The 14,577-nt window shown below is 43.7% G+C and overlaps 1 protein-coding gene across 5 annotated transcripts in view; it reads right to left on the reverse strand.

Moving 5' to 3' along the window:
• lsp1a (lymphocyte specific protein 1 a) overlaps positions 1-14,577 on the reverse strand; it is a 389,495-nt gene that overhangs the window by 156,771 nt on the left and 218,147 nt on the right. For 4 of the 5 annotated variants that reach the window (XM_068046220.1, XM_068046217.1, XM_068046218.1 and 1 more), the window contains exon 2: positions 12,525-12,689. The exons of the other annotated variant lie outside the window; for it this stretch is intronic. In XM_068046220.1, the coding sequence (XP_067902321.1) occupies positions 12,525-12,689 (165 nt within the window). The remainder of the gene's footprint in view (positions 1-12,524; positions 12,690-14,577) is intronic. 5 annotated transcript variants of the gene reach the window in all.

The raw sequence follows: 14,577 nt of genomic DNA on the forward strand, positions 1-14,577 counted from the left end.
CATCCATCAATATTGGCGACCACGCTCTGGAAGTGGTTCAAGAGTTCACCTACCTAGGCTCAACTATCACCAGTAACCTGTCTCTAGATGCAGAAATCAACAAGCGCATGGAAAAGGCTTTCTACTGCGATGTCCAGACTGGCCAAGCGAGTGTGGGAAAATGGCGCACTAACACGGAACACAAAAGTCCGAGTGTATCATGCCTGTGTCCTCAGTAACTTGCTCTATGGCAGCGAGGCCTGGACAATGTATGTCAGCCAAGAGCGACGTCTCAATTCATTCCATCTTCGCTGCTTCCGGAGAATACTTGGCATCAGGTGGCAGGACCGTATCTCCAACACAGAAGTCCTCGAGGTGGCCAACATCCCCAGCTTATACACACTACTGAGTCAGCGGCGCTTGAGATGGCTTGGCCATGTGAGCCGCATGGAAGATGGCAGGATCCCCAAAGACACATTGTACAGCGAGCTCGCCACTGGTATCAGACCCACCGGCCGTCCATGTCTCCGCTTTAAAGACGTCTGCAAACGCGACATGAAGTCCTGTGACATTGACCACAAGTCGTGGGAGTCAGTTGCCAGCGTTCGCCAGAGCTGGCGGGCAGCCATAAAGGTGGGGCTAAAGTGTGGTGAGTCGAAGAGACTTAGCAGTTGGCAGGAAAAAAGACAGAGTTGCAAGGGGAGAGCCAACTGTGTAACAGCCCCGACAAACAAATTTTTCTGCAGCACCTGTGGAAGAGTCTGTCACTCTAGAATTGGCCTTTATAGCCACTCCAGGCGCTGCTCCAAACACCACTGATCACCTCCAGGCGCTTACCCATTGTCTCTCGAGATAAGGAGGCCAAAGAAGAAAAAAAGAAGGGTGGAGGCACCAATGTCTTTGGATAACCAGCAAGGTGTGAGCACCTTCAGCAGAGGACAAAATTCAGATAAATAATCTTTGAAAAATGAAGAGAAATTTGGAAACTGTCTTTCTCTTGCACATTCTCAACCACCGGGGCTTAAACTAGCGCCAGGTGTGACAATAGCTCAGCAACATGTACGACTGTGCCCTAAACTTCTGGTACTTCGCGGTTTGCTGTCAAGTCAGGCCATCCTTCTGCTGTTCTCGCCACTCAACCAGCACCATTGTCCAGAGAATTAATGATTCCTTATTCTCCACATGGTGAGGAAAATTCAGAAAGGAACTACTGGCTGAATTTTACTGCGGGCTACGGGATCCTGACATCAGACAGAAAAGTGGGTCCCGAGCCCACACTTGCTGGCAGTGGGACCGGCTTGGCGATTTTACTGCAGGGGGGCTCCTAATTGGTTGCCTGCAGGCCTGCAGTCCAATTAAGGGTGGCGGGTGGGCTCCTGATGCTGCTGGCACAGTCAGAGGGCTGGCAGCTCTGCAGCTCTGAAGCCCCAGCCGCCCTACCGGGAGGGGTGGATGCTGCAGAGGCAGGTCGGAAACCTTGGGCACCTCAAAATGGAGGTTCCCGAAGGCAGTGAAGTAAAATTTAAAATTAGGAGACCGAAGGCACTAGGCCAGACAGACGGAAGAGAAACCCCTCCTGGGGGATTGGTGGAGCCACAGGGGCTGCCTTCCATGCCTATGTCCCCCTCTTTCGGCCAGGGTGCCTCTGGCTCCGACAGGCCCCCTGGGCTGCCATAGGGAGGCCGCCTCCATGAAGCTGTCAGCCTCCCCATGCGGCGCTGGGTCGCTCTGCTGTCAGCAAAATGGTGACACCCTTAAAATGGGGCTTAAAAGGGCCATTATGCAAATTTGCTGCCCACCTCTGTGGAGAGGGCAGCTGATCCGCTTCGCAGCCCACTGCTGAGAAAGCGACAGGGAGCGTCCCGATGTGGCACCCCGCGATTCTACTGGCACCCCCGCCTCTGTTCCCAACACGAGGGCTAGTAGAATTCAGTCATGTATTTCAGGAACAAATATCTAACATTAAATATTGGCAGAACTCAAAACAGGGCATTGAAAACCAGTCACATAACTGATGATTTATTGGAATTTTTAAAAGAAACTCTAATTCTTGTTTGAAGGTGCTGACTGTTCTTAAGGTACAATGTGATGTGTGTCAGCTTGACTGACTTCTTAACAGTCTCACTTCTGGGTTAGAGAGATTGTGGATAAATCCCCAATACAAATTTGAGCCGATAATCGAGGCAGACACTTTTCTGCAGTATGGAAGGGATGCTACAAAGTTTGAGGTGCAATGTTAAATGAGATGTTAAACTGCGCCTCCTAAGGTGGATATAAATGATGCCATGACATTATTTAAAGAAGAATATTGCAATCTAGTTCTGGCTACCATTTCTCCTTATAACAGATATCTGGTTATTTATTCATCGGCTGCTTACGTTCACCTTGCTGTATGCAAGTTGGCTGTCATGTTTGACTACATCTCTTCCAAATCAGACACCACCCTGACTTGGAAATACATTGCCATTCCATCATCATTGCTGGATCAAAATCCTGGAACGCGCTCCCTAATAACACTGTGGGTGTACACACACTATACCGACTGCAGCGGTTCAAGAAGGCAGCTCACCATCACCCTCTCAAGGGCAATTAGGGATGGGCAATAAATGCTGGCCTTGCCAGCACTGCTCACATTCCATGAATTCATTGTCTTTAGTGGATTCCAAACAATTGTTCAGGCACTATATAAATAAGTGGCTTCTTTCTTTCTTTACCTCACATTTTTCACGTGGAAGCCTGGACTGTGTGTGTTTGTATTCAATACCATTCAACAGCAGGAGTGTCAAAGTCATCCTTGCCCTGTATTGATTCAAAACCTATACATGTTCACTTTACTGAGTGCAGGACACCTGAATCTCAAGCCCTTCCACTGAACCATATAGTCAGCCACTGCGCTTACCCCTTCAACTGGGAATCACTTAGAGGAAGTTACAGGTTAGAGGTTAGAAGTTATTTTTCTTTATTCATGGGATGTGGGCACTGCTGGTTAGGCCAGCAGTTATTGCCCATCCTTAATTGCTCTTGAGAAGGTGGTGGTGAGCTACCTTCTTAAACTGCTGTAGTCCTTGGGGTGGAGGTACACTCACAGTGCTGTAAGGAAGGGAGTTCCAGGATTTTGACCCAGCAGCAGTGAAGGAATGACGATATAGTTCCAAGTCAGGATGGTGTGTGGCTTGGAGGGGAACTTGCAGGTGGTGGTGTTTCCATGCATCTGCTGCCCTAACATTTGTAATAAGGTAAAGCATCATGGGAAAAGACACTAACAACAATGACATATGACACAAAATAGGTGAATAAAATGGTACACTGCAGCTGAACTTTTAGAGTTTCCTTTTGACTGCGTAGAAGGAAGTAGCAGCACAGCAAAGCATAGGCGTCGATAGTAATGGAGGAACTACAAACAGAGGACAGTGTTGTGGAAGTTACTTGCAGCACAGCCTGGATGGCCACATGCGAACAGGGTTCCTTAAAGGAGCAGCACTTGCACCAAGTTGAATGTAAAAACAGAAAAAGATGGAAATGCTAAGCAAGTCATGCAACTTCAAAGCTGCTGAGACTAGAAATGTTGACTTCTATTTTTTTCACAGGTACTGCTTGTCCTGATGAGTATTTTCAGTCTTTTCTGTTTTTATTTTGAGATTTCCAGTATCTATAGTTTGGTGCTTTTTACTAAGGTAAATGTGCCTGATGTGCCACTCTTCCCAGTTGCATTGCATTTTCTGTAATGGTATCCTTCTGGTCAGAGTATGTGTTCTGCTTCAGCCTTGACTGTGAGTTAACTTCCTCCTCCATGGTTAAGTTTTTTTTTTGTGCTGCAATATTGTGGAGCATGCAGCAGACAATAATAGACTTGGTGGACTGTATAATGAGGTGCCCTATGATCTATCGACAAATTCATTGATGCTTCAAGTTGCCCGTGATATGCTCTATAATGATCCTGGTTGTTGCACAGACATCATTGCATCTGTATTATGCTTCCATCTGTGACTTGTGCAAAAGCATTAACTATGGTTGAAGAGGATAGTCTTGGACTCGAGGATCCATCCTTGGGTTTGCCTTTGCCTCCAAATAAACCCGACACAAATAATTGTCTTAAAATTAAAGCGTAGTGACTGGTGCCTGAAAAAAATGCATTAACCTACATTGATACAGCATTGTTGATTACCTTCACATTGGTGGATTTGAAACCAATTCTGTTCATGTAGGCTATTGCAGTACACTGAGGGACCATCTTTTTTAAATGGATGCATTGAATACCCTGAGAGATCAAAAATCTGTCTATCTCAGCCTTAAATGTATTTAATGATGGCACATTCACAACACTCTGGGGTAGAGAATTGTAAAGATTCAAAATCCTTTGAGTGAAGAAATTTCTTCTCATCTCAGTCCTAAATGATTGGCCCCTTATCCTGAAACTGTGCTCCCTTGCTCTAGATTCCCCAGCCGGGGAACCAACATCTCATTATTTACCCCATCAAGCCCCTTCATAATCTTGAATGTTTCAATGAGTTCACCTCTCATTCTTCTAAACTCCAGAGAGTATAGACCCAATTTACTCAGCCTCTCATCATAGGACAACCCTCTCACCCCAGGAGCTAAACTAGTGAATATTTGCTGTGCTGCCTCCAATGCAAGTATATCTTTTGTCAGGAAAATCCCATATGACAAATCAAATGGGACATATTAATTTCATTGGTTGGAAACTTACATTAGACTTTTAATGGAAAAATTCTACAAGTTAACTTTTAACAAAAACTAGCAGCCAAGATGGCCACTGCAATTTACATTTGAAATACCAGGAGATTGGACTGGAGACAAAAAATCTAACAGAAGCTCAGCTAGGACAATAGCTTGCTCGAAGTAATTGAATTACCTAGAATGGCTTTATTAGCACAGCCATTCCCAACCATTGACTTTGAAAGAGCCAACCCCCTCCTTGGGCATGTAGATCCTTACATTTCATTAGAAGAGTCCAGAAAAAGCCTCATTGGAAACAAAGGGAATTGATAGAACCATGTGATAGGCAGTAACTGAGAGTACTGAAGACAGCGGCTGCTCCGTGTGTGTGTGTGTGTGTGCGTGCGTGCGTGTGTGTGTGTGTCTCCCCAGAAAATATCAAGAAAAGAACTGGCAGCGACTAGGGGACTTCCTGCAAGCCTACAGACTGCTACAGCCAGCAACCAGGGGAGGAGAATCAACAACAAATTCTGCTTTCAGGAGCCCTGAGCAAAGCAAGCCAATCACAGTGCACTTGGACGAACGAGGACTACAGCTTCAGCCGAGGACGACTAGACTTACAGACTGCATTTAAGTTCCCGGGCAGCACAGTGGCGCAGTGGTTAGCACTGCAGCCTCACAGCTCCAGCGACCCAGATTCGGTTCTGGGTACTGCCTGTGCGGAGTTTGCAAGTTCTCCCTGTGACTGTGTGGGTTTCCGCTGGGTGCTCCGGTTTCCTCCCACAGCCAAAAGACTTGCAGGTTGATAGGTAAATTGGCCATTGTAAATTGCTCCTAGTGTTGGTAGTTGGTGGGGATGTGGTAGGGAATATGGGATTAATGTAGGATTAGTATAAATGGGTGGTTGTTGGTCGGCACTGACTCTGTGGGCTGAAGGACCTGTTTCAGTGCCGTATCTCTCTATGACTCTATTCTGGACTTGAATCCAACCCCCCAAATCTGTTTCCCTCTGTAATCTATTTGTGCGTGTGTGACTCTCGTGTGAATGTGTCGTGTATTTTTAAACCCGGGTAGAGTGTTAAGTGTAATAAACTTACCTTTTTCTTGTTTAAACTCAAGAAAACATATCTGATTGTTTCTTTTGCAATCAGGGTTGAGGAACACGGTCAAACACTCACTGAGGTGGTAAGCACAACCACTTTTTAAAAAAAGGAATAAACCCAGTTGCAGTCAAACGAAAGGAAGGGTGACCCCTTCTGCACCTGGCCATAACGGAAATTTGGGGGCTATACTCTGGGATCGTAACCTAATGACAAACAAAAAATTGGAAGTGGGAAACCAAATTGATCCTTATCAAATTTTTTTTTAAACTTCAATACAGGTTTTCTTGTGGTTTTTGCTGCTAGAATAGAAACATAGAAAATAGGAGCATACTAACATATCCACATCCAAGGCCAGTACCTTCCCAAGTCAGGGTGAAGTAACTTGAGATAAGTTAAAGGCCCTATCTATTGAACAGTTGAGGAATGTAGCTGGATAGTTTGGGATTGCTTTCCATGCAAAAGCTAAGAAATCCAAAATCCTAAGACTTGTGGCCAACCATTTTTCACTTGAATCTGAAAATTCAGAAAAAGGGTTGGGGTCAGAAACAAACAGGGTAATGTTAGCTAAAATACAATGAGAACAGAGGAAACCCGTATTGGAAGACAAGGAAAAAGGGATGGAAAAAGAGGGAAGAAAGGGAAAAAGAGAGAACCTTCCAGAAGGAGAAGCAGGAAAGAGAGCTAAGGCCGCTTGAATTAACTAGGGGAGGCGACACTGTACCCCCAGTGAAAGCATGGCTAGTGAGGAAGCCACCCCTAGCCCAGGGCCATGTTCTGAGCTCTTAAAGTTCTCCCCCATTGATTTCGAAGTTCAATGAGGGTGATGTGCAAGCACTTTTTGTCTCTTTTGAACAGCTTGCAAGATGGTTGAAATAGCTGGCCGAGAGCTGGACCTTGTTGTTACAAAACAAGCTAACAGGAAAAGCCCATGAGGTTAATTCACTGTTGCCGGATGAAAGTTCATTGAATTATGAGTTTACTAAAAACGCTATCCTCGGGTCATATGAACTAGTACCGGAAGCGTACCGCTAGAAATTCCTAATTCTCCAAACTTACCTCGAGTTGAAAGAGTTAAGCAGCTTGTTTTTGACCAATGGATAAGGGTACTTAAGGTACAGCCGACCTCAGAGAGGTGATTTTCCTCGTGGAATTTAAAAACTCACTTCCCCTTTCTATTAAAACCCATGCAGAGGAACAAAAGGTTCACAGAGCCAGGCAGGCCACAGTTCTGGCTGATGAATTTTCTCTCGTACATAAGTCCTTGCCTCAAGGGAAACTCTTCCCTAGTTACTCCCACAACCCCAAAAAGGATAAAAGGTGGGAGGGTGATAGGAGTCCGAGCAGCCCTGGACGAGAAAGGAAAGCTGAACATACAGGGGGCCCTCCTCAAGCCAAAAAAGATGGTGCTGAGAGCAAGAGTGAGACCTGAAGACCTGTGTGTTTCCACTGTAACCCAAGGCAGGTCACTCCGAGCTGACTGCTGGAAATTACAGGGAAAACCATCTGCCACAAAGCAAATGGTAGAACAGGATTCCACCTCTTGCTCTTTATTCCATTCCCCTGTATGGCTTTGGACTTGGTGAAATGTTGCTGAGTTCTATGATCATCCTAGACAAACTATTAACCAGCATAAAAGTACTTGCCCTTTGTAGTTCTACATTGTTGTCAACTAGTGGGCTGTTAGGAAAAAAAATTTCAATTAATTATGTTTCCAATTTTTTTTTTAAAGTCCAGCATATTTGGACTGAAACATGCCAAAGGGGCAGTTCTGCCCCTAACCATAACTTGCAAGGATCTTGTTCCTTCTGCCTTTATCTGGAAAGCGTGCATCCTTATCTTGCACTCAGTGTCAACCCTTCAGTCAGAAATGAAGATAAAAGAATGATTCAAATGTGACTTGCTACTTTCAGGGGCAATTCATGTTGTAATGACCTGAATTATATTTTATATTTTATTTAGAGATACAGCACTGAAACAGGCCCTTTGGCCCACCAAGTCTGTGCCAACTAACAACCACCCATTTATACTAACCCTACAGTAATCCCATATTCCCTACCACCTACCTATACTAGGGGCAATTTACAATGGCCAATTTACCTATCACCTGCAAGTCTTTGGCTGTGGGAGGAAACCGGAGCACCCGACGAAAACCCATGCGGTCACAGGGAGAACTTGCAAACTCCGAACAGACAGTACCCAGAATTGAACCTGGGTCCCTGGAGCTGTGAGGCTGCAGTGCTAACCACTGTGCCACCCTAATATCTGAAACATTAACTGAATTGAATACGCAGGTTAGAAATATTTTACAAAACAACTTATATTTAAATAGCCCCTTTAACGTAATAAAATGTCCCTAGGCGCTCTACATGAGTGTTTTAAACCAAAATAGGAGATATTAGGTCAAATGACTAAAAGCTTGGTCAAAGAGGTAGGTTTTAAGGAGTGTTTGAAAGGAGGAAAGCAAGGTGGAGACGTGGACAGGTATAGGGAGAGCAATCCGGAGCTTGGCGCCTAGGCAACTGAAGGTGCAGCCACCAATGGTGGAGCAATTAAAATCAAGGATGCACAAGAGTGTAGAATTAGAGTTTTGGATGACCTCAAGTTTACGGAGAGTAGAATGTAGGAGACTAGCCAGGCGTGCATTGGCATAGTCAAGTCTAGAGGTAACGCAAGTATGAATGAGTGTTTCAGCAACAGATGAGCTGAGACAGGGGTGAGGTTGGGCATTGGTATGGAGGTAGGAAAAAGGGGTCTTAGTGATGGCACGACTATGAGGTTGGAAGCTCATCTTGGGGTCAAATGTGACACCAAGGTTGTGAACAGACTGGTTTAATCTCAGACTGTTGTGTGGGAGAAGAATGAAGTTGCTAGCTAGAGAATGGAGTTTGGAGTGTGGACCAAAAAAATGGCTTCAGTCTTCCCAATATTTCATTGGAGAAAATGTCTGCTCATCCAATACTGGATGTCTGTTAAACAGTCTGATAATTTGGTAATGTTGGAGGAGTTCAGAGAAGTGCTGGTGAAGTAGAGCTGGCAGCGTACATTGCTGTGCTTTTGGATGATGTCGCCGAGGGGCAGCATGTAGATGAAAAATAGGAGGCCCCAAGGATAGATCCTTGGGAGACACCAGAGGTAATGGTACAGGAGCAGGAAGAGAAGCCACTGTAGGTGATTCTCTGGCCACGATTAGATAGATCAGAATGGAACCAGGTGAAAGTAGTCCCACCCAGCTGGACAGCAGTGGAGAGGCATTGGAGGGGGTTGGTGTGGTCAACCGTATCAAAGGCTGCAGACAGATCTAGAAGGACAAGAAAGGATAGCTTGCCTTTGTCACAGTCACATAGGATGTCATTTATGACTTTGATAAGAGCTGTTTCAGTGCTGTGGCAGGGGCGGAAATCTGATTGGAGGAATTCTAGCATGCAGTTCTGGGAAAGATGGGAACAGATTTGGAAAGTTCAAGGACTTTGGAGAGGAATGGGAGGTTGGAGATGGGATGGTAGTTTGCAAGGATGGTGGGAGCAAGGGTTGGTTTTTGTGGAGGGGGTGAAGACTGCAGATTTAAAAGGGGAGAGAACTGTTTACAATATCGGCTAACATGTGGATCAGGAGGGGAAGTTGGGTGATCAGCAGTTTAGTGGGAATAGAATCGAGGGCTTAGGAGGTGGGTTCATGGACAAGATGAAGTCAGAGAGCGCATGAGGTGAGATAGAAGAGAAACTAGAGAAAGATGCAAGTTCAGGGCTAGGGCAGTGGGGAACCTCAAAGGACGTTTGGCCAGGTGGTCTAGTGGAAGGGAGGGATCTGGCAGAGACAGCTGATCAGAAATATTTTACCTTTTGCTTTTTGCTTTTCCCTTTGTAGAACCTGTTCAGAATGGCAATCCACTCCACCAGATAACAGACCAAGCAGTGAAGGCAAAATTTATCTCCCAGTCCTACTGTCATGGCTCAATTTCAAGTGGTATTCCAGATTTATCTTTTCTATATTGTTTACAATCTTATATACCTCTTAGTGGGTACAGGTTAATAATATAAAATTGAGCACAATGGAGAGCACAAATAGCAATCTGAGTCCGAGATCACAAGGATAATAAATGTGGAAAAGTAGGAAAAAAAAACATATTTGTGCATCAAGTGGTGTTCATCTGAGGTAGGCTGAAGGGATAGAGAATTGGAAGCTTCAGTGTGCATCTAACCAATGCTAGATCTGACCAGGTAGATCTTTGTACAGATATTGCCTGCTCAAAATGGAAAACTATTACTTAAATTTTTAATAACATTCTTCATCTCCTTTGCATATTTTTTCCTTCAGTCACTAATGAGAGTGAAACCCGTTTTATATTCGCACAGTGGCGCAGTGGTTAGCACCACAGCCTCACAACTCCAGCGACCCGGGTTCAATTCCGGGTACTGCCTGTGTGGAGTTTGCAAGTTCTCCCTGTGTCTGCGTGGGTTTCCTCCGGGTGCTCCGGTTTCCTCCCACCGCCAAAGACTTGCAGGTTGATAGGTAAATTGGCCATTATAAATTGCCCCTAGTATAGGTAGGAGAATATAGGGACAGGTGAGGATGTGGTAGGAATATGGGATTAGTGTCGGATTAGTATAAATGGGTGGTTAATGGTCGGCACAGACTCGGTGGGCCGAAGGGCCTATTTCAGTGCTGTATCTCTAAATATTCACTCATAGTGCCAGTTGTGGCACTCTCACCTCCGAGCCAGAAGCTTGTAGTTTCAAGTCCCATTCCAGACACTTAAACAGATAATCTTGACTGGCACTTCAGTGCAATGATGAGGGAGGTGCCATTTGTCGAACGAGATGTTAAGCTGAGCCCCCATCTGCCCTCTCAGGTGGATGTAAAAAAAATCCCAGGCAAAACAGATGGTCTGGTTAATTATTTATTTGATGTTTGTCGGTCTTTGCTGTATGCAAATTGGTTTCTGTGTTTCCTACATTACAGCAGTATCTACACTTCAAAAGAACTTCATTGGTTGTAAAACACTTTGGGAGAGCCTTGCTTATAAATGTATGCCTGTTAGTCCGTCAGTCTTTTTTCTTTCTTTTTGGAGGAAACTATCCACTTAACACTTCTGGTTGCATAGCTGTGGTATGTGTTTTCCAAACTATTATCTTTGATCAGATTTCACCAACCAGGGATGTTTAAGCATAGGTCAGTACAGGTCTATCCAACAATATGCTGCTGGCTTAAATCTCTTGCCATTTTCCCACAATGCCTTGCACCATTTGTATTGGTATCTGGTGCCCATTACTCTTTTTGCTGTATCTGTAGCTTTCTTGTATAGGTTACTTCCATATCAAAAAATCTTTTTTGTGTCCAACCAGACGAACATGAAAACATTCCATTCTGGGAAAAGGAAAAGCCACAAGGTGGGTAACTTAAACCTGGACTGTCTAGCAGTAAAGGATTGGAAACCCATTTTACACCGTCCAACTCCAATGGAACATTAAATAGGGTGGCGACTAAAAACGGGCATCTGACCTAAGCCTACTTCCTTCTTGCTGGGTGTAAATAAAATTATTTTATTTTACTCTGATCTCTTGTTCAACTTCTTTCTGTGCTCTGACATTAAACAACAGAGGGATTTTTTAAAAATGTGTGCCAGGCTCATTTAACTTAAAATGGCTAGCAAATATTTGTCAGTTCTATTTATGGCGTAAATGGGATGAGAGTTCCATTATGATGGCTGATTGGAGTAAATTTTTAGATATTGTGCTTATAGTGCTTCCAGTGCAGAGCTCTGCATGCTGGGAGCACATATCAGATGCTGCTCCCCAAGGTTTTCTGTTGATGAAAAGTAACCCCATCTTATTTTTTTTATTATTCATTCATGGGATGTGGTTGTTGCTGGCAAGGCCAGTATTAATTGTCCATCCCTAATTTTCCTTGAAAGGTGGTGTTGAGCCACCTTCTTGAATACAACTGAGTGGCTTGCACTTCAGAAGGAAGTTAAGAGTCAACCACATTGCTGTGGGTCTGCAGTCACATATAGGCCAGAGTGGGTAAGGACGACAGATTTCCTTCCCTGAAGGGCATTAGTGAACTAGATGGGTTTTTACAACATTTCAGTAGTTTCATGGTCACCATTACTGATATAGCTTTTTATTCCAGATATTTTTAATTAATTGAATTTAAACTCCCCAGCTGCTATGGTGAGATCCAGGCCTCTGGATTACTCATGCAGTAACATAACCATACCCTTATCACGCATCATGTGAAACTCTTTGATAGGAACACTAAATTGCAAAATCTCCCCCATTCTCTCAGTGCTGAAATTGATAAATACTTTTGCTATTGAGTTTAGCTTCTCAACTTCTCACTTCCATCTCTTCTTAAGTGCCCTTTTTCTCCTGTTTACAAATTAAACACAGGAGTGCAATTGAAAGCACTCAAGCCCCGAGTCATCCTTGTGATATATACTGACAGCTCTGTGGCAGCCTCCATCCTTAGGTTGAGGAGCCAAAGGCAGGTCTCCTCTGACATGTCCAAGAAGTACAACCTGGGCCAGTAAAAGTGGAATTTGGAACAAGGACGCACAAAATCATTACACCTTTCAACTTCCACAAAGTGAACAAATTAAAGCAAGCGTTAATAAAATAGAAAGGTCTCATCTTACAAGATCACAAATTGTTACATCTTTTGAGGTATTTGTGTCCACATGCCTTACTTCATCTGTAACTCCCACTGTAACTGCTGTGTGTCCAATTCTCAGAAATATTTTTAAACTGCTTATATTCAGGGACCTACTGGTTTTCCTCGGTTGTTCTGAGGCTCTCAAATACTGGTGTAGATGATGTGCTGCTGGTGTAGGACCCATTGTCATCTTGGTCATAGCGTCTCTCTTCACGTGCTCGACGGCGGCGCTCACGAGCTATTTCCTCCTCATCTTCCATGCTCCTCTGTGCAGTCAGCCTATCAGAAGAGAGCAATACTGTGAGTAATACTGGATTATATTCGTCTGTTCACAGTCACTAGAAAGCTAATTGGCAAAAGAACGAGGGGAGAGATGAGGAGAATCTTTGTTTATGCAGCAAGGAAGTTTAGAATGAAAGACCTTTTCATAACCATGCTATCTACAAAAAGTTGTTGAAAAAATATGTTGAAATATTTTTCCTTAAAAGGGGATTTATTTGTTTGCAAACACACCCCAAACCATGTAAATTGGGTTTCAAATGCACCATTGCATAAACTCATCATCTTTTCTCTCTGCATGCAAATAAAATGCTGTGTCAAATCCTTCTCTTGCCCAATAGTGGGCTACTCCTCAATCCTCTGCACTGCTGTTGCTGGCTGCTCCTTCAGCCATTCATCTCCTTCCCTCTAGATCTCCCTCCCTAAATTTTTCATATTGCCTCTTCTCAAAATTACTTATCAACTTTAATTTTGCATTTTTGCTCATTGGCCTCTATTTTTCTTCTTAGGAAAGGGGTCTATTGCAGCTTTCTGTTCATAATAAATTCTATGGAAATGCAAGTAGTTGCTGAAAACAACATCCCTTTAATGGATATCCAGTCACACAAGGTCCAGTAATTTACAGAGGCTTCTAAAGAATCACTGATGACAACTATCCAACTACCCAGAAGTAAAAACAGTACTAAGTGGGAACAACCAGAAGAGAAAGCAGCTTGGGGAGTTACCAGGACACAGAGCGAGCTAGAACTCAGAATACAAGGTGTCAGCACTGTCAATAGTCCTCTCCTTATTAGAAGTTACGAGGATAAAGAAGGAACATTTTTGTATGTAGCTCATGGATTTCTTTGCTTAAAAACAGGTGAGTGGACTTTCCACAAGGGTTCTGTCAATCTCCTACCAGAACTTTGGCAGTAGATCAGAGGAAATCCTGCATAAACAATGTAAGTAGCTTCTTACACTGTTTTTGCAATGTTTCCACAAATCTTTCACCAAAGGTATCATGGGAGATTGGAAGAACATCCACAGAGGTTCCATGCGAGGTGCACTTCAGAAAGAGACGGTACTCAAAATGGCTTCTTCAGCTGCACTCTAGGAAATTGGCTTTGATTTTTTTGACTAAATAAAGTGGAGCAGCAGTAAGTCAACCAGGCCAACACACTTGATTACTAACAGACATGTGCATTTGGGAAAATAATCACTGAATGCACTAAAGTGCTACAAACAATGTATATCATCAGAGTATTAAGGATTGACTTAATCTAAACAAGACCACCCTAGCTCAGACACCACTAGTGGCCATAAACATACAATTGTGTGTGCTCATAGATTTTGCTATTCATTGTTTAAGTAAAGTGCCTTTGTCTTTGCCAAGTGAGCTCTCAAAAGCAGGACTGTTTCTCCAAGGATTTTATGCTTTGATATCCCAGTTAGTTACAGTTTTTGATTGAGCCACAGCAAATGTAGAGACAAAAAAAAGAAAAAAAGACTTGGATTTATATAGCACATTTCATAACCTCAGGATGTCCCAAATCACTTTACAGCCAAAGAACAACTTTGGAATTGTAGTCACTGTTGTAATGTAGGAAACGCAGCAGCCAATTTGCACACAGCAAGCTCCCAGAAACAACAATGTGATAATGAGCAGATAATCTGTTTTAGTGATGTCAATCAAGTGAAAAACATTGGCCAGGACACTAGGGATAACTCCCCTCCTCTTCTTTGAAATAGAGCCATGGAATCTTTGATGTCCTCCTGAGAGGACAGAAATGGCCTCTGTTTAATGCTTCATCCAAAAGTACTCCATCAGCACTGCACTGGAGTGTCAGCTTAGATTTTTGTGCTCAGGTTGTGGAGTGGGACTTGAATTCACAACCTTCTGACTCAGAGG

Source organism: Heterodontus francisci, chromosome 14 (genome assembly GCF_036365525.1).
Source record: "Heterodontus francisci isolate sHetFra1 chromosome 14, sHetFra1.hap1, whole genome shotgun sequence".
NCBI lineage: Eukaryota > Metazoa > Chordata > Chondrichthyes > Heterodontiformes > Heterodontidae > Heterodontus > Heterodontus francisci.